Source organism: Heterodontus francisci, chromosome 32 (assembly GCF_036365525.1).
Source record: "Heterodontus francisci isolate sHetFra1 chromosome 32, sHetFra1.hap1, whole genome shotgun sequence".
NCBI lineage: Eukaryota > Metazoa > Chordata > Chondrichthyes > Heterodontiformes > Heterodontidae > Heterodontus > Heterodontus francisci.
The window spans coordinates 4,703,861-4,724,055 of NC_090402.1; the positions used below are offsets into that span (position 1 = coordinate 4,703,861).

The following is a 20,195-nucleotide window of genomic DNA, read 5'->3' on the forward strand; positions in this document are numbered from 1 at the left end:
GCGAGTGAGCAGCTGGGAAGGTCAGTTTGAAAGTAAATTTAATTTCCTTTTGTTTTTCGGCGGAGGCCAGGGGGCTGCTGGGTAAGTAAAACACTATATATTTGGGCGGTTTAAAATAACTTTCCTTTCAGTGCAGCAGCTTTTTCGGGAGCAGAGTGTGAGCGAGTGAGCAGCTGGGAAGGTCAGTTTGAAAGTAAATTTAATTTCCTTTTGTTTTTCGGCGGAGGCCAGGGGGCTGCTGGGTAAGTAAAACACTATATATTTGGGCGGTTTAAAATAACTTTCCTTTCAGTGCAGCAGCTTTTTCGGGAGCAGAGTGTGAGCGAGTGAGCAGCTGGGAAGGTCAGTTTGAAAGTAAATTTAATTTCCTTTTGTTTTTCGGCGGAGGCCAGGGGGCTGCTGGGTAAGTAAAACACTATATATTTGGGCGGTTTAAAATAACTTTCCTTTCAGTGCAGCAGCTTTTTCGGGAGCAGAGTGTGAGCGAGTGAGCAGCTGGGAAGGTCAGTTTGAAAGTAAATTTAATTTCCTTTTGTTTTTCGGCGGAGGCCAGGGGGCTGCTGGGTAAGTAAAACACTATATATTTGGGCGGTTTAAAATAACTTTCCTTTCAGTGCAGCAGCTTTTTCGGGAGCAGAGTGTGAGCGAGTGAGCAGCTGGGAAGGTCAGTTTGAAAGTAAATTTAATTTCCTTTTGTTTTTCGGCGGAGGCCAGGGGGCTGCTGGGTAAGTAAAACACTATATATTTGGGCGGTTTAAAATAACTTTCCTTTCAGTGCAGCAGCTTTTTCGGGAGCAGAGTGTGAGCGAGTGAGCAGCTGGGAAGGTCAGTTTGAAAGTAAATTTAATTTCCTTTTGTTTTTCGGCGGAGGCCAGGGGGCTGCTGGGTAAGTAAAACACTATATATTTGGGCGGTTTAAAATAACTTTCCTTTCAGTGCAGCAGCTTTTTCGGGAGCAGAGTGTGAGCGAGTGAGCAGCTGGGAAGGTCAGTTTGAAAGTAAATTTAATTTCCTTTTGTTTTTCGGCGGAGGCCAGGGGGCTGCTGGGTAAGTAAAACACTATATATTTGGGCGGTTTAAAATAACTTTCCTTTCAGTGCAGCAGCTTTTTCGGGAGCAGAGTGTGAGCGAGTGAGCAGCTGGGAAGGTCAGTTTGAAAGTAAATTTAATTTCCTTTTGTTTTTCGGCGGAGGCCAGGGGGCTGCTGGGTAAGTAAAACACTATATATTTGGGCGGTTTAAAATAACTTTCCTTTCAGTGCAGCAGCTTTTTCGGGAGCAGAGTGTGAGCGAGTGAGCAGCTGGGAAGGTCAGTTTGAAAGTAAATTTAATTTCCTTTTGTTTTTCGGCGGAGGCCAGGGGGCTGCTGGGTAAGTAAAACACTATATATTTGGGCGGTTTAAAATAACTTTCCTTTCAGTGCAGCAGCTTTTTCGGGAGCAGAGTGTGAGCGAGTGAGCAGCTGGGAAGGTCAGTTTGAAAGTAAATTTAATTTCCTTTTGTTTTTCGGCGGAGGCCAGGGGGCTGCTGGGTAAGTAAAACACTATATATTTGGGCGGTTTAAAATAACTTTCCTTTCAGTGCAGCAGCTTTTTCGGGAGCAGAGTGTGAGCGAGTGAGCAGCTGGGAAGGTCAGTTTGAAAGTAAATTTAATTTCCTTTTGTTTTTCGGCGGAGGCCAGGGGGCTGCTGGGTAAGTAAAACACTATATATTTGGGCGGTTTAAAATAACTTTCCTTTCAGTGCAGCAGCTTTTTCGGGAGCAGAGTGTGAGCGAGTGAGCAGCTGGGAAGGTCAGTTTGAAAGTAAATTTAATTTCCTTTTGTTTTTCGGCGGAGGCCAGGGGGCTGCTGGGTAAGTAAAACACTATATATTTGGGCGGTTTAAAATAACTTTCCTTTCAGTGCAGCAGCTTTTTCGGGAGCAGAGTGTGAGCGAGTGAGCAGCTGGGAAGGTCAGTTTGAAAGTAAATTTAATTTCCTTTTGTTTTTCGGCGGAGGCCAGGGGGCTGCTGGGTAAGTAAAACACTATATATTTGGGCGGTTTAAAATAACTTTCCTTTCAGTGCAGCAGCTTTTTCGGGAGCAGAGTGTGAGCGAGTGAGCAGCTGGGAAGGTCAGTTTGAAAGTAAATTTAATTTCCTTTTGTTTTTCGGCGGAGGCCAGGGGGCTGCTGGGTAAGTAAAACACTATATATTTGGGCGGTTTAAAATAACTTTCCTTTCAGTGCAGCAGCTTTTTCGGGAGCAGAGTGTGAGCGAGTGAGCAGCTGGGAAGGTCAGTTTGAAAGTAAATTTAATTTCCTTTTGTTTTTCGGCGGAGGCCAGGGGGCTGCTGGGTAAGTAAAACACTATATATTTGGGCGGTTTAAAATAACTTTCCTTTCAGTGCAGCAGCTTTTTCGGGAGCAGAGTGTGAGCGAGTGAGCAGCTGGGAAGGTCAGTTTGAAAGTAAATTTAATTTCCTTTTGTTTTTCGGCGGAGGCCAGGGGGCTGCTGGGTAAGTAAAACACTATATATTTGGGCGGTTTAAAATAACTTTCCTTTCAGTGCAGCAGCTTTTTCGGGAGCAGAGTGTGAGCGAGTGAGCAGCTGGGAAGGTCAGTTTGAAAGTAAATTTAATTTCCTTTTGTTTTTCGGCGGAGGCCAGGGGGCTGCTGGGTAAGTAAAACACTATATATTTGGGCGGTTTAAAATAACTTTCCTTTCAGTGCAGCAGCTTTTTCGGGAGCAGAGTGTGAGCGAGTGAGCAGCTGGGAAGGTCAGTTTGAAAGTAAATTTAATTTCCTTTTGTTTTTCGGCGGAGGCCAGGGGGCTGCTGGGTAAGTAAAACACTATATATTTGGGCGGTTTAAAATAACTTTCCTTTCAGTGCAGCAGCTTTTTCGGGAGCAGAGTGTGAGCGAGTGAGCAGCTGGGAAGGTCAGTTTGAAAGTAAATTTAATTTCCTTTTGTTTTTCGGCGGAGGCCAGGGGGCTGCTGGGTAAGTAAAACACTATATATTTGGGCGGTTTAAAATAACTTTCCTTTCAGTGCAGCAGCTTTTTCGGGAGCAGAGTGTGAGCGAGTGAGCAGCTGGGAAGGTCAGTTTGAAAGTAAATTTAATTTCCTTTTGTTTTTCGGCGGAGGCCAGGGGGCTGCTGGGTAAGTAAAACACTATATATTTGGGCGGTTTAAAATAACTTTCCTTTCAGTGCAGCAGCTTTTTCGGGAGCAGAGTGTGAGCGAGTGAGCAGCTGGGAAGGTCAGTTTGAAAGTAAATTTAATTTCCTTTTGTTTTTCGGCGGAGGCCAGGGGGCTGCTGGGTAAGTAAAACACTATATATTTGGGCGGTTTAAAATAACTTTCCTTTCAGTGCAGCAGCTTTTTCGGGAGCAGAGTGTGAGCGAGTGAGCAGCTGGGAAGGTCAGTTTGAAAGTAAATTTAATTTCCTTTTGTTTTTCGGCGGAGGCCAGGGGGCTGCTGGGTAAGTAAAACACTATATATTTGGGCGGTTTCTGAACCCGAGACACCACACTTGTAGTGTCTCCCACCCGCCCTCCTCCTCTAACCAAAAAAAAAGGACTCGGTGGGGTGTTTATAAGGTAAGGCTTTTTCGATTTCTCTGGTTTTATTGTGATTGGTAAAAACTTTTCGTTCCTTTTTCATTTAACTAAGTTTAAACTTAAGATTAAAAATGGCAGGAGATCTCAGACCCGTATCATGCTCCTCTTGCTCAATGTGGGAGCTCAGGGACATGGCTGATGACCCTGACTCCTTCACGTGCAGGAAGTGTGTCCAACTGCAGCTCTTGTTAGACCGCATGACGGCTCTCGAGCTGCGGATGGACTCACTTTGGAGCATGCGCGATGCTGAGGAGGTCGTGGATAGCACGTTTAGTGAATTGGTCACACCGCAGATTAGGATTGCTGAGGGAGAAAGGGAATGGGTGACCAAAAGGCAGAGAAAGAGCAGGAAGGCAGCGCAGGAGTCCCCTGCGGTCATCTCCCTCCAAAACAAGTATACCGTTTTGGATACTGTTGAGGGAGATGGCTCACCAGGGGAAGGCAGCAGTAGCCAGGTCCATGGCACCGTGGCTGGCTCTGCTGTTCAGAAGGGCGGGAAAAAGAGTGGAAGGGCTATAGTCGTAGGGGATTCGATTGTAAGGGGAGTAGATAGGCGGTTCCGTGGTCGAAAACGAGGCTCCCGAATGGTATGTTGCCTCCCAGGTGCACGGGTCAGGGACGTCTCAGATCGGCTGCAGAACATTCTAAAGGGGGAGGGTGAACAGCCAGTTGTCATTGTGCACATAGGCACTAATGATATAGGTAAAAAACGGGATGAGGTCCTACAAGCAGAGTTTAGGGAGTTAGGAGCCAAGTTAAAAAGTAGGACCTCAGAGGTAGTAATCTCAGGATTACTACCAGTGCCACGTGATAGTCAGAGTAAAAATGAAAGAATAGTCAGGATGAATGCGTGGCTTGAGAGATGGTGCAGGAAGGAGGGGTTCAGATTTTTGGGACATTGGGACCGGTTCTGGGGGAGGTGGGACTATTACAAATTGGACGGTCTACACCTGGGCCGGACTGGAACCAATGTCCTTAGAGGTGCTTTTGCTAACGCTGTTGGGGAGGGTTTAAACTAATGTGGCAGGGGGATGGGAACCAATTGAGGTCAGTTGACAGTAAGGAGGTAGTAACAAAAGCCTGTAAGGAACTAGATAATGAAGTCAGTGTGACTAAGGGGAAGAGCAGGCAGGGAGCAGATGATGAATATAAAGGGACTGGTGGTCTGAGGTGCATTTGTTTTAATGCAAGAAGTGTAGTAGGTAAGGCAGATGAACTTAGGGCTTGGATTAGTACCTGGGAGTATGATGTTATTGCTATTACTGAGACTTGGTTGAGGGAAGGGCATGATTGGCAACTAAATATCCCAGGATATCGATGCTTCAGGCGGGATAGAGAGGGAGGTAAAAGGGGTGGAGGAGTTGCATTACTGGTCAAAGAGGATATCACAGCTGTGCTGAAGGAGGGCACTATGGAGGACTCGAGCAGTGAGGCAATATGGACAGAACTCAGAAATAGGAAGGGTGCGGTAACAATGTTGGGGCTGTACTACAGGCCTCCCAACAGCGAGCGTGAGATAGAGGTACAAATATGTAAACAGATTATGGAAAGATGTAGGAGCAACAGGGTGGTGGTGATAGGAGATTTTAATTTTCCCAACATTGACTGGGATTCGCTTAGTGTTAGAGGTCCAGATGGAGCAGAATTTGTAAGGAGCATCCAGGAGGGTTTTCTAGAGCAGTATGTAAATAGTCCAACTCGGGAAGGGGCCATACTGGACCTGGTGTTGGGGAATGAGCCCGGCCAGGTTGTTGAAGTTTCAGTAGGGGACTACTTTGGGAATAGTGATCACAATTCCGTAAGCTTTAAAATACTCATGGACAAAGACGAGAGTGGTCCAAAAGGAAGAGTGCTAAATTGGGGGAAGGCCAACTATACCAAAATTCGGCAGGAGCTGGGAAATGTAGATTGGGAGCAGCTGTTTGAAGGTAAATCCACATGTGATATGTGGGAGGCTTTTAAAGAGAGGTTGATTAGCGTGCAGGAGAGACATGTTCCTGTGAAAATGAGGGATAGAAATGGCAAGATTAGGGAACCATGGATGACAGGTGAAATTGTGAGACTAGCTAAGAGGAAAAAGGAAGCATGCATAAGGTCTAGGCGGCTGATGAAAGACGAAGCTTTGAAAGAATATCGGGAATGTAGGACCAATCTGAAACGAGGAATTAAGAGGGCTAAAAGGGGTCATGAAATATCTTTAGCAAACAGGGTTAAGGAAAATCCCAAAGCCTTTTATTCATATATGAGGAGAAAGAGGGTAACTAGAGAAAGGATTGGCCCACTAAAGGACAAAGGAGGAATGTTATGCTTGGACTCAGTGAAAATGGGTGAGATTCTAAACGAGTACTTTGCATCGGTATTCACCGAGGAGAGGGACATGACGGATGTTGAGGTTAGGAACAGATGTTTGATTACTCTAGGTCAAGTCGGCATAAGGAGGGAGGAAGTGTTGGGTATTCTAAAAGGCATTAAGGTGGACAAGTCCCCAGGTCCGGATGGGATCTATCCCAGGTTACTGAGGGAAGCGAGAGAGGAAATAGCTGGGGCCTTAACAGATATCTTTGCAGCATCCTTAAACACGGGTGAGGTCCCGGAGGACTGGAGAATTGCTAATGTTGTCCCCTTGTTTAAGAAGGGTAGCAGGGATAATCCAGGTAATTATAGACCGGTGAGCTTGACGTCAGTGGTAGGGAAGCTGCTGGAGAAGATACTGAGGGATAGGATCTATTCCCATTTGGAAGAAAATGGGCTCATCAGTGATAGGCAACATGGTTTTGTGCAGGGAAGGTCATGTCTTACCAACTTAATAGAATTCTTTGAGGAAGTGACAAAGTTGATTGATGAGGGAAGGGCTGTCGATGTCATATACATGGACTTCAGTAAGGCGTTTGATAAGGTTCCCCATGGCAGGCTGATGGAGAAAGTGAAGGCGCTTGGGGTCCAAGGTGTACTAGCTAGATGGATAAAGAACTGGCTGGGCAACAGGAGACAGAGAGTATCAGTAGAAGGGAGTTTCTCAAAATGGAGACGTGTGACCAGTGGTGTTCCACAGGGATCCGTGCTGGGACCACTGTTGTTTGTGATATTCATTAATGATTTGGAGGAAAGTATAGGTGGACTGATTAGCAAGTTTGCAGACGACACTAAGATTGGTGGAGTAGCAGATAGTGAAGGGGACTGTCAGAGAATACAGCAGAATATAGATAGATTGGAGAGTTGGGCAGAGAAATGGCAGATGGAGTTCAATCAGGGCAAATGCGAGGTGATGCATTTTGGAAGATCCAATTCAAGAGTGAATTATACAGTAAATGGAAAAGTCCTGGGGAAAATTGATGTCCAGAGAGATTTGGGTGTTCAGGTCCACTGTTCCCTGAAGGTGGCAACGCAGGTAAATAGAGTGGTCAAGAAGGCATACGGCATGCTTTCCTTCATCGGACGGGGCATTGAGTACAAGAGTTGGCAGGTCATGTTACAGTTGTATAGGACTTTGGTTCGGCCACATTTGGAATACTGCGTACAGTTCTGGTCGCCACATTATCAAAAGGATGTGGATGCTTTGGAGAGGGTGCAGAGGAGGTTCACCAGGATGTTGCCTGGTATGGAGGGCGCTAGCTATGAAGAGAGGTTGAGTAGATTAGGATTATTTTCATTAGAAAGACGGAGGTTGAGGGGGGACCTGATTGAGGTGTACAAAATCATGAGAGGTATAGACAGGGTGGATAGCAAGAGGCTTTTTCCCAGAGTGGGGGTTTCAATTACTAGAGGACATGAGTTCAAAGTGAAAGGGGAAAAGTTTAGGGGGGATATGCGTGGAAAGTTCTTTACGCAGAGGGTGGTGGGCACCTGGAACGCATTGCCAGCGGAGGTGGTAGATGCGGGCACGATGGAGTCTTTTAAGATGTATCTAGACAGATACATGAATGGGCAGGAAGAAAAGAGATACAGAACCTTAGAAAATAGGCGACATGTTTAGAGAGAGGATCTGGATCGGCGCAGGCTTGGAGGGCCGAAGGGCCTGTTCCTGTGCTGTAATTATCTTTGTTCTTTGTTCATCCTCCTGAAGTGTGGGACCCAGAATTGGACACAATTCTCCAGCTGGGACCTAACCAGTGACTTTGAAAGGTTTAGCAGAATTTCCTTCGATGCTACTTTGACACCTGATACCGGATGTTGTGTGAGAGGAGGCCTGGAGACTTCTGCTGATTGATCAGTATCATGGTAACCTGAGGAGACAACACGTGCATGTCAGACTACCCTTGGTCAGGTAAAGATCCATTTGCTTTCTCATGCTGGAGTACAGGGTCCACAGCCACCCTTCACTACTGCACCTGAGGGGCCCAAGAAAAGAGTGCTAACAGGCTATTTAACAGTAAAGGCATTGCAACTAACTCTACCCTGTCCTATTGCGGGATACATACATGGGCACAGGCATACAGCTGTAGATCAGTTTGACAGACAATGGCAAACAGCAATTTTAATTAAGTACTGGCACCACTGTACCAGCCAGTTGAGTTACAGGTGGGGCAAGACTTACTGCAGGACTCACTGCAAACAGTCCATTTTACAGCAAACAGCCTACTGACTCAGCAAACAGAGACTACTGAAAGAGGCTGTATGAACTACAGCAAACAGAACTCATCCCAAACTACAGCAAAGTCTCCTGATAAAGGCAGGGTTATTTCTGTAGCAAAATACAGTGAGTGAAGGATAGATACAGAATACAAATGTGATATGTAAAATGAATCCCAATCACTTACAGTAATGGGGTCTCCAGGCGTGATTAATAGAGAAGGGGCGCATTACTCAACCATCTCCTTTGTTCCCCTGCTCCTGCTTTGGCCCCCCTCCTCACAGCTCCCTTCCAGGCAGTTTTTTTAAAAATTTATACTCCCAACTCCATGCGGTGTCCAAATGACCAGGTCACAATCCACCCTCAGTCCTTCAGTGGCTCCTGAACTAATTGCTTCCATATATGGACAGCTGGAGAGTTTCTCCGATCTTTTCGGCAGCTTTTCAGCAGACATAAACTGCAGTCAGTTTAAGATTACATATTGTGTAACTGCCAACATTTCCAAACTGCCTGACTTAAAACAAGATCAAGTCATATAATAAAACACATTCTACTGAGGTTCAGCAAAAACTCACTTTTTGCCAAGTGATGCGAGTCCATAAAGCACCCCGGATGCAAAAGCAATTGCATTCCCAAACAGTGTGGTAATTGAAAACCGCAGGAATACTGGGAAAATCGCCATCCTGTGGGGAAAACAAAAATCTCAGATATGCTGCATCCACATTGTCCAACAACCCAACTGGGAAATCAGGAGGAATTTCTGGAACCACAGGTCCAAAGTCACTTGTTCCTACAATTAACATAGGTCACCTCTCAAATTACACACATACTCCATCCCAAAATGTTGAGGGATAAATATTCACCAGGACACATTACTCATTTGAAATAGTGCCTGTGAGATCTTTCACATCCTCCTGAGAAGGCAGTAGGGGTTTAAAGTCTCATGTGAAATATGGCACCTCCAACAGTGCGACGTTCCCTCAGCACTGACCCTCCGATTGCGCAGCGCTCCCTCAGCACTGACCCTCCGACGGCACAGCGCCCCCTCAGCACTGACCCTCCGACGGCGTGGCGCCCCCTCAGCACTGACCCTCCGACGGCACAGCGCTCCCTCAGCACTGACCCTCCGACGGCGCAGCGCTCCCTCAGCACTGACCCTCCGACGGCGCAGCGCTCCCTCAGCACTGACCCTCCGACGGCGCGGCGCCCCCTCAGCACTGACCCTCCGACGGCGCGGCGCCCCCTCAGCACTGACCCTCCGACGGCGCAGCGCTCCCTCAGCACTGACCCTCCGACGGCACAGCGCTCCCTCAGCACTGACCCTCCAACGGCGCAGCGCTCCCTCAGCACTGTACTGGGGCAGTCAGCCTGAATAATGTACTCAAGTCTCTGGAGTGGGAAACTATAATAAACTTGTAGCCTCTGACCCGGAGGTAAAAGAGCACACTGAGCCACAGCTGGAATATAAAGTTAGACATTGTGCAGTTCAGGCATAATCCTGAACACAATACACATGGAACACCTATAGGAGTGACCAACAGCATTGCACCAAACAGAATATCCGAAGCAGACTTGAGCTTGCAGCAGTGTGGTTGGGGATATGGGGTGAAAGTGGAGATGATCTATCAGTGATTGGTGAATGATAATTGCCCACGAGAGTAGGCGAGGGCTGTGAATTATAAACATGCAAGCAAAGCTTCTCAGGAACCAGCACACTCTTCAAATAACAAGTGAATATCACTTTGTAATATGAACCAAGTGCTCCAGTCTGCAGGAAACCAGAAAAGGTGTAAAATCCTGTCCCCTTCCTCTAATAGCTCCAGAATTGATGCATTATCTAATGTTCTTTGAGGTGAAGACTGTCCTTGGAGCAAAATTCCACAGACGGTGATTATTCTGCAGTTTCTTGACTAAGTGGCTGTGCTATTTGTGTAGCCCAAGCAGTGACAATTGGCAGATCAGTTGATTGGGGCAATGGCGTGAAGTCTGATCCTGTACTCATACAATATTCGCAACCACCTTGCTCTCAACACACCTCCTTCCCCCACCCCCAACAGGGGCACTGGAAGATCAGTTGCATTACTGACCAGTTACATCACTGACCACACACTCACTGACCAGTGTGTGCCACATGAAGCATTGCTGCCACACGGGCCCTCCCACACTCAGCACTTACCCGCAGTAGAAGATTGCTTTCTGCCAGTATCGGAGTTTATCAGCTCTCGCAGACACAGCGTTCGCAAACTCAATAAACTGGCAGCAGAATGGAGCTTCACAGAGGAAGAGAACAAATGCATTCAGCCTGCATGTTGAAAGATAAAAGGGCAGTTTTATAGCAAAGAACTCGCTGTAACTTGCCATCAGAACACATCGTTTTAGATCATAACTCAAGATCAGTGGTGACAATGTGGAACCACAAAGAGTGGTGGTGGTGAGTAGTTTGGATGTATTTAAGGGGAATCTAGGGAACCCATGAGGGAGAAAGGAATAGAAGGATATGCCGATAGGGTGAGATGAAGAGGGTGGGAGGAGGCTCGAGTGGAGAATAAACACCAGCACAGAGCAGTTGGGCTGAATGGCTTGTTTCTGTTCTGTAAAAGTATTAGGAAAAACTTTTTCCAAAGAGTGAGAAAGGTTTGGAATATTTCACCTTGCAGAATGTGACATTCAAAATGCAGCTGGATGCTCAGCAGGGACAGTAAGAGCACTGAAGGGGCCGAATGGCCTTTTAGTCATCCTTCACTGTTCTTGTAAACTTATGACAACAGGTTCCCACTGCAGCAGCTGCCTCCCCCTGACTGACATGGTGAAGCTGACTGTCAGTGTGTTCCAGGGGACCAGGAACAGGCCGTCCACAAACCTTCTCATGGGCAAGGGGCACAAAACATTGCTCAGCATAAAACTGGGCAAACTATAGGAAAAGATAATGCCCCTAATGACCATACATCAATCTGCCACTGAAATTCACAAATCAATCTTCAGATTGCTTGCTGAGTTTTAAAAAAAAATTTCTTTTAAATGAGCATTAGTCAGGAAACTAATAAAGTTGAGCACTGGAGGGGGAAGGGAAGCTGGAGGTAGATGAGGGATTCGAGCAGGAAACAGTAGGATGAATATAGCGAGACGGTGAAGTGTGCAGGGTGAGCTGCTCAGAGCAATGGCTGCAGCTGGGGGGAGGAGGCGGAGAGGTGGATTTTAACCTAAGCGGATAAGAAAGAACTAACAGGATCAGATCAGTTGCCAGTGATGTCAGGCGGCCAATCTGATCCTGTCAGGTTCCAGCCGAGCAGGTTAGATTAAAGTGATCTTCATGGTTTTAACAGGACTGGGGTGGCGAAGAAGAGCGACAGTCAGACACACAAAACACCGCAAAGAGCAGAACTTGAAACCACAGAGTGCTACAGAACACTCCAGCTTCCACACAATTACTTACACCATCCAGACCCCAGCCGCAATGTTGAGGGGATCGATTGTTACACAGTTCCACAGGCCTGCAATTGTACATGCTGCAAAACAATGGAGAGAAACAGTGGCTCGGTACTGTCTGCAGCAACAACAAAACCCACTCACTGTCTTCGCATCTTACCATGGCCAGGGCTCCACTGAACTTTCATTTCGGGCTCCTTGTAACCTTCAAATACAAACATCCTTCACACACTTCCTACCCGCTGTATTCCGATTGACACTCACCACACACTGCTTTACTCTAACCACATGTCAGCCATACCTGGGTGGGTAAGCCCTCTCTCACCCGAGTTTCAAGCTTGTGGATTCGAGCCCCATTCCAGAGATTTGAGCTCATAATGCACACCAAAATTCCCAGTGCCAGAACTGAGGGAGTGCTGCACTATCAGAGGGACTATTTTGTGGGTGAGACGTTAAACCGAGGCCCCATCGGCCTCTCAGGAGGATGTAAAAGATCCCACTGCCACTATTTTGAAGAGGAGCAGGGGGAGTCCTTTCCAGTGTTTTGGGCCAATCCCTGAATCAATGTCACTAAAACAGATTACCTGGTCATTATCCCACTGTTGTTTGTGGGATCTTGCTGTGTCCAAATTGGCTGCTACGTTCCTACAACAGTGACTACACTTCAACATTATATTATTGGCTGTGGAGCACTTTGGCACATCCTGAAGTTACCTCTGGGTAAAGAAGTTTCTCCTGAATTCCCAACTGGATTTATTAGTGACTATCTTATATTTATAGCCCCTAATTCTGACTCGTCCCTATGATCACTAAAACTCTTTTGGAATAGTGGGTGGGGATGTGGTAACTGCAACCCGAGAAGGTGAATGAAGTGTGATATTTCCTTCGATTAGTATTAATCTTTCCCCAGAGAGTGGTGAGAATGTGGAACTTGCTAACACAGGGAGTGGTTGAGGTGAATAGTATCGACAGATTTAAGGGGAAGCTGGATCAACACGAGGGAGAAAGGAATAGAAGGATATGGTGAGAGGGTGGGAGGAGGCTTGTGTGGAGCAGTAACACCAGCATGGACCAGTTGGGCCGAACGGGCTGTTTCTGTGCTGTAAATTCTGTGCAATATACTAAATAACTTTGATAGAAACATTCAACTTCTTTAATCTGCATCAAGACACAAAAGCAGAGAAAATGAGGGAGGGAGACTGGGTCTTTTCGACCCAGGTAGCATAACTCATCTACTCGTACTGCGTGCAGCTTGGATTACCCTTGCTAAATTATAGAAAAACTCCTGGTTAAATATGTACGACCTGCTTGAAACAGATTATCCCAAAGGTTCTCAAGTATCAGAGACCCGAACAGCCAGCACTGAAAGCAATGACTTCTACAGGAGACCCACCCCTGCCTACTAACCCACCAAGTGGCCGTTTTTTCATAGATGGAGAGTCAACTGACTATTCCACACTGGGGAGGGGCTTCACATTTAAATATATGGAGTCTTTGAAAGGCTTCATTTCAATTAGCAGAAAATATTACACCCTGAAGGAGGCCATTTGGCCCCTTGTGTGGGTGCTAGCAGCACTCACATCTAGGTAGCAGCACTCTCATTCCTGGGCAGGAGACAAGAGATGTCTTCTCTGGTTGGTGACCACTTTTTGCCCAGGTTCCACATACACCAGCCTACGCACTATTCCTGCTCCCCACTACATGGTCAAACATAGGAACATGAGGAAGTCATTCAGCACCTTGACCTTGTTCCTCCATTCAATTTGACCATGGCTGACCTGTATCTTAACTCCATTTACACGTCTGTTCCATTTCCTTTAATCCCCTTACCCAACAAAAATCTATCAACCTCAGTCTTCAAAGTTCCAATTGACCCTCAACCTCAACCGCTTTTTGGGGGAAAGAGAGTTCCAGATTTCCATGTCCCTGTGTGCAAAGTGCTTCCTGATTTCACCACTGTACAGCCTGGCTCTAATTTTACGATTATGTCCCCTTGTTCTTGATTCCCGCACCAGAGGAAATAGCTTCTCTGTATACATACCCTATCGAGTCTCTAACAATTTAAATACCTTCATCAGATCATCCAAGCCTCAATCTTCTACATTCAAGAGAATACAAGCGAGGTTTAGATAACCTGTCCTCATAATTTAGCACTGGTGATGGTCTCAGCACTCCCAGTCAGTTCTGTCATAGACACAGATCTGATTAAGTCAGGATCTTTGACTGAAACATTTGTCTGTGCTTGTCATTCTGCACACAATGAGCTCTTAGCATTAATCCCATCAGTGAGCAATGGACTCTTGTTATAGAAAGATGCAATGCACAGATCACCGTGTAGCTTGTGTTACCCGTCGTAAACTTTCATAATAATGTGCATAGAACACATTTATAAAAGCAGTGTTGCCCATTTCATTTGAAGATCGTAGTGAATAGATTAAGTGGGCAGCCAAACCTGTACCCGGCCCCCTTCAACTGGCTGCCTAGATAGTACAACAATAAACTGAGTGTGTAATTAGACCTGGAGGTAAACAAGCAGCTCACGGAGGAACCAGTCAAGACCTGGTTACACAGGGTTAGAATCGAGATGTGTCTGGAAACCAGCTACTGTTATGCACTATTTGCCCTGAGCTTCCCAAGTGAATGGGAAATGAGGGGTGAGGGGCTGGACCTTGAATTATACTGGCTAGCGGGGGGAGTGAAGCTGGACCCGGGTTATACTGGCTACATCCCCTGCCACCATCACAGACACTGATCACCCCTTGCCTGGAAGTGGGGGTGGAGGAGGGGGGGGTGCAGAGAAATGTTAACACTCCCAGGCTGTGTCTTCCTCTGATCATTGACCGTGTTGGGCACACGGACCCTTCGAGAGACGCTCCCCCAGAAAACACACTTCAATTTGCTTCTTGCTTATTTTATCCCCAGAAAGTGCTGCCAGGATGGATCAGATCCCACAGAGATAGTCACCCTCCAGGGCACTGTCCAGTCTGCCCTCGGCAGGAACAGCACCACAGCGGAGACTGGCAGTGCCCTCACCCCAGGGAGGGGAAGGAAGCTGAGCTTATCGTGGGGACACGGAACTCAAACACATCCAGAACTGAACTTCGATACGAAGCAACCAAACATTGCACAGATGACAGTATAACTCAGATCCACCACCCCCCTCTCCCCCCCCGACCCCCAGCCGGTATAACTCGGATCCAACCCCCCTCCCCCCAAGCCGGTATAACTTGGATCCACCCCACCTCTCCCCCACCCCCCGCAAGCCGGTATAACTTGGATCCACCCCCCACTCCCCCCCCACCCCCAGCCGGTATAACTCGGATCCAACCCCCCTCCCCCCAAGCCGGTATAACTTGGATCCACCCCACCTCTCCCCCACCCCCCGCAAGCCGGTATAACTTGGATCCACACCCCACTCTCCCCCCACCCCCAGCCGGTATAACTCGGATCCAACCCCCCTCCCCCATAGCCGGTATAACTTGGATCCACCCCACCTCTCCCCCACACCCCGCAAGCCGGTATAACTTGGATCCACTCCCCACTCTCCCCCCACCCCCAGCCGGTATAACTCGGATCCAACCCCCCTCCGGCCGGTATAACTCGGATCCAACCCCCCTCTCCCCCAGCCGGTATAACTCGGATCCACCCCCCTCTCCCCCAGCCGGTATAACTCGGATCCAACCCCACTCCCCTCCGGCCGGTATAACTCGGATCCAACCCCCCTCTCCCCCAGCTGGTATAACTCGGATCCAACCCCCCTGCCCTCCGGCCGGTATAACTCGGATATCCAACCCCCCTCTCCCCCAGCCGGTATAACTCGGATCCAACCACCCTCCCCTCCGGCCTGTATAACTCGGATCCAACCCCCCTCTCCCCCAGCCGGTATAACTCGGATCCAACCCCCTCCGGCCGGTATAACTCGGATCCAACCCCCCTCCCCCCCAGCCGGTATAACTCGGATCCACCCCCCTCTCCCCCAGCCGGTATAACTCGGATCCAACCCCCCTCACCTCCGGCCGGTATAACTCGGATCCAACCCCCCTCCCCCCCCAGCCAGTATAACTCGGATCCAACCCCCCTCCCCCCCGCCCCCAGCCAGTATAACTCGGATCCAACCCCCCTCCCCCACAGCCGGTAAAACTCGGATCCAACCCCCCTCCCCTCCAGCCGGTATAACTCGGATCCAACCCCCTCCCCTCCAGCCGGTATAACTCGGATCCAACCCTCCTCCCCTCCAGCCGGTATAACTCGGATCCAACCCCCTCCCCTCCAGCCGGTATAACTCGGATCCAACCCCCCTCCCCCACAACCGGTATAACTCGGATCCAACCCCCCTCCCCCCCCAGCCAGTATAACTCGGATCCAACCCCCCTCCCCCACAACCGGTATAACTCGGATCCAACCCCCCTCCCCCCCCAGCCGGTATAACTCGGATCCAACCCCCCTCCCCCCCCAGCCAGTATAACTCGGATCCAACCCCACTCCCCCACAGCCGGTATAACTCGGATCCAACCCCCCTCCCCCCCCCAGCCAGTATAACTCGGATCCAACCCCCCTCCCCCCACCCCCAGCCGGTATAACTCGGATCCAACCCCCCTCCCCCCGCCCCCAGCCAGTATAACTCGGATCCAACCCCCCTCCCCCACAGCCGGTATAACTCGGATCCAACCCCCCTCCCCTCTAGCCGGTATAACTCGGATCCAACCCCCTCCCCTCCAGCCGGTATAACTCGGATCCAACCCCCCTCCCCTCCAGCCGGTATAACTCGGATCCAACCCCCTCCCCTCCAGCCGGTATAACTCGGATCCAACCCCACTCCCCCACAGCCGGTATAACTCAGATCCAACCCCCTCCGGCCGGTATAACTCGGATCCAACCCCCCTCCCCTCCAGCCGGTATAACTCGGATCCAACCCTCCTCCCCCACAGCCGGTATAACTCGGATCCAACCCCCCTCCCCCACCAGCCAGTATAACTCGGATCCAACCCCCTCCCCTCCAGCCGGTATAACTCGGATCCAACCCCCCTCCCCTCCAGCCGGTATAATTCGGATCCAACCCCCTCCCCTCCAGCCGGTATAACTCGGATCCAACCCCCCTACCCTCCAGCCGGTATAACTCGGATCCAACCCCCTCCCCTCCAGCCGGTATAACTCGGATCCAACCCCCCTCCCCCACAGCCGTTATAACTCGGATCCAACCCCCCCTCCCCTCCAGCCGGTATAACTCGGATCCAACCCCCCTCCCCCCCAGCCGGTATAACTCGGATCCAACCCCCTCCGGCCGGTATAACTCGGATCCAACCCCCCTCCCCTCCAGCCGGTATAACTCGGATCCAACCCCCCCTCCCCTCCAGCCGGTATAACTCGGATCCAACCCCCCTCCCCCCCAGCCGGTATAACTCGGATCCAACCCCCTCCGGCCGGTATAACTCGGATCCAACCCCCCTCCTCCCCAGCCGGTATAACTCGGATCCAACCCCCCCTCCCCCCCAGCCGGTATAACTCGAATCCAACCCCCTCCGGCCAGTATAACTCGGATCCAACCCCCCTCCCACCCCCAGCCGGTATAACTCGGATCCAACCCCCCCTCCCCCCCAGCCGGTATAACTCGGATCCAACCCCCTCCGGCCGGTATAACTCGGATCCAACCCCCCCTCCCCCCCAGCCGGTATAACTCGGATCCAACCCCCCTCCAGCCGGTATAACTCGGATCCAACCCCCCTCCCCCCCCCAGCCAGTATAACTCGGATCCACCCCCCCTCCCCTCCAGCCGGTATAACTCGGATCCAATCCCCTCCGGTCGGTATAACTCGGATCCACCCCCCTCCAGCCGGTATAACTCGGATCCACCCCCCTCCGGCCGGTATAACTCGGATCCACCCCCCTCCAGCCGGTATAACTCGGATCCACCCCCCTCCAGCCGGTATAACTCGGATCCAACCCCCTCCCCCTCCAGCCGGTATAACTCGGATCCAACCCCCCCTCCCCCACAGCCGGTATAACTCGGATCCAACCCCCCTCCCCCACAGCCGGTATAAGTCGGATCCACCCCCCTCCAGCCGGTATAACTCGGATCCAACCCCCCCTCCCCCACAGCCGGTATAACTCGGATCCAACCCCCCTCCAGCCGGTATAACTCGGATCCAACCCCCCTCCCCCCCCAGCCAGTATAACTCGGATCCACCCCCCCTCCCCCCCAGCCGGTATAACTCGGATCCACCCCCCTCCAGCCGGTATAACTCGGATCCAATCCCCTCCGGTCGGTATAACTCGGATCCACCCCCCTCCAGCCAGTATAACTCGGATCCACCCCCCTCCAGCCGGTATAACTCGGATCCAACCCCCTCCCCCTCCAGCCGGTATAACTCGGATCCAACCCCCCCTCCCCCACAGCCGGTATAACTCGGATCCAACCCCCCTCCCCCACAGCCGGTATAACTCGGATCCACCCCCCTCCAGCCGGTATAACTCGGATCCAACCCCCCCTCCCCCACAGCCGGTATAACTCGGATCCAACCCCCCCTCCCCCACAGCCGGTATAACTCGGATCCAACCCCCCCTCCCCCTCCAGCCGGTATAACTCGGATCCACCCCCCTCCAGCCGGTATAACTCGGATCCAACCCCCTCCCCTCCAGCCGGTATAACTCGGATCCAACCCCCCTCCCCTCCAGCCGGTATAATTCGGATCCAACCCCCTCCCCTCCAGCCGGTATAACTCGGATCCAACCCCCCTACCCTCCAGCCGGTATAACTCGGATCCAACCCCCTCCCCTCCAGCCGGTATAACTCGGATCCAACCCCCCTCCCCCACAGCCGTTATAACTCGGATCCAACCCCCCCTCCCCTCCAGCCGGTATAACTCGGATCCAACCCCCCTCCCCCCCAGCCGGTATAACTCGGATCCAACCCCCTCCGTCCGGTATAACTCGGATCCAACCCCCCTCCCCTCCAGCCGGTATAACTCGGATCCAACCCCCCCTCCCCTCCAGCCGGTATAACTCGGATCCAACCCCCCTCCCCCCCAGCCGGTATAACTCGGATCCAACCCCCTCCGGCCGGTATAACTCGGATCCAACCCCCCTCCTCCCCAGCCGGTATAACTCGGATCCAACCCCCCCTCCCCCCCAGCCGGTATAACTCGAATCCAACCCCCTCCGGCCAGTATAACTCGGATCCAACCCCCCTCCCCCCCCCAGCCGGTATAACTCGGATCCAACCCCCCCTCCCCCCCAGCCGGTATAACTCGGATCCAACCCCCTCCGGCCGGTATAACTCGGATCCAACCCCCCCTCCCCCCCAGCCGGTATAACTCGGATCCAACCCCCCTCCAGCCGGTATAACTCGGATCCAACCCCCCTCCCCCCCCCAGCCAGTATAACTCGGATCCACCCCCCCCTCCCCTCCAGCCGGTATAACTCGGATCCAATCCCCTCCGGTCGGTATAACTCGGATCCACCCCCCTCCAGCCGGTATAACTCGGATCCACCCCCCTCCGGCCGGTATAACTCGGATCCACCCCCCTCCAGCCGGTATAACTCGGATCCACCCCCCTCCAGCCGGTATAACTCGGATCCAACCCCCTCCCCCTCCAGCCGGTATAACTCGGATCCAACCCCCCCTCCCCCACAGCCGGTATAACTCGGATCCAACCCCCCTCCCCCACAGCCGGTATAAGTCGGATCCACCCCCCTCCAGCCGGTATAACTCGGATCCAACCCCCCCTCCCCCACAGCCGGTATAACTCGGATCCAACCCCCCTCCAGCCGGTATAACTCGGATCCAACCCCCCTCCCCCCCCAGCCAGTATAACTCGGATCCACCCCCCCTCCCCCCCAGCCGGTATAACTCGGATCCACCCCCCTCCAGCCGGTATAACTCGGATCCAATCCCCTCCGGTCGGTATAACTCGGATCCACCCCCCTCCAGCCAGTATAACTCGGATCCACCCCCCTCCAGCCGGTATAACTCGGATCCAACCCCCTCCCCCTCCAGCCGGTATAACTCGGATCCAACCCCCCCTCACCCACAGCCGGTATAACTCGGATCCAACCCCCCTCCCCCACAGCCGGTATAACTCGGATCCACCCCCCTCCAGCCGGTATAACTCGGATCCAACCCCCCCTCCCCCACAGCCGGTATAACTCGGATCCAACCCCCCCTCCCCCACAGCCGGTATAACTCGGATCCAACCCCCCCTCCCCCTCCAGCCGGTATAACTCGGATCCACCCCCCTCCAGCCGGTATAACTCGGATCCAACCCCCTCCCCCTCCAGCCGGTATAACTCGGATCCAACCCCCCTCCCCCACAGCCGGTATAACTCGGATCCAACCCCCCTCCCCCACAGCCGGTATAACTCGGATCCAACCCCCCTCCAGCCGGTATAACTCGGATCCAACCCCCCTCCCCCCCCAGCCAGTATAACTCGGATCCACCCCCCCTCCCCCCCAGCCGGTATAACTCGGATCCACCCCCCTCCAGCCGGTATAACTCGGATCCAATCCCCTCCGGTCGGTATAACTCGGATCCACCCCCCTCCAGCCAGTATAACTCGGATCCACCCCCCTCCAGCCGGTATAACTCGGATCCAACCCCCTCC

The 20,195-nt window shown here is 51.3% G+C and overlaps 1 protein-coding gene across 2 annotated transcripts in view; it reads right to left on the minus strand.

Annotated features, from left to right (window-relative positions):
• cacfd1 (calcium channel flower domain containing 1) overlaps window positions 1–20,195 on the minus strand; it is a 28,119-nt gene that overhangs the window by 6,270 nt on the left and 1,654 nt on the right. The window contains exons 2-5 of one of the 2 annotated variants that reach the window (XM_068012039.1): window positions 11,605–11,677; window positions 10,348–10,473; window positions 8,747–8,854; window positions 7,531–7,824 (exon numbers count right to left, since the gene is read on the minus strand). In XM_068012039.1, coding sequence (XP_067868140.1) covers window positions 7,815–7,824; window positions 8,747–8,854; window positions 10,348–10,473; window positions 11,605–11,677 — 317 coding nt within the window. In that variant the 3' untranslated portion in view covers window positions 7,531–7,814. Of the gene's footprint in view, window positions 1–7,530; window positions 7,825–8,746; window positions 8,855–10,347; window positions 10,474–11,604; window positions 11,678–20,195 lie in introns of those variants that run through there. The other variant, XM_068012038.1, reaches the window with a different exon arrangement.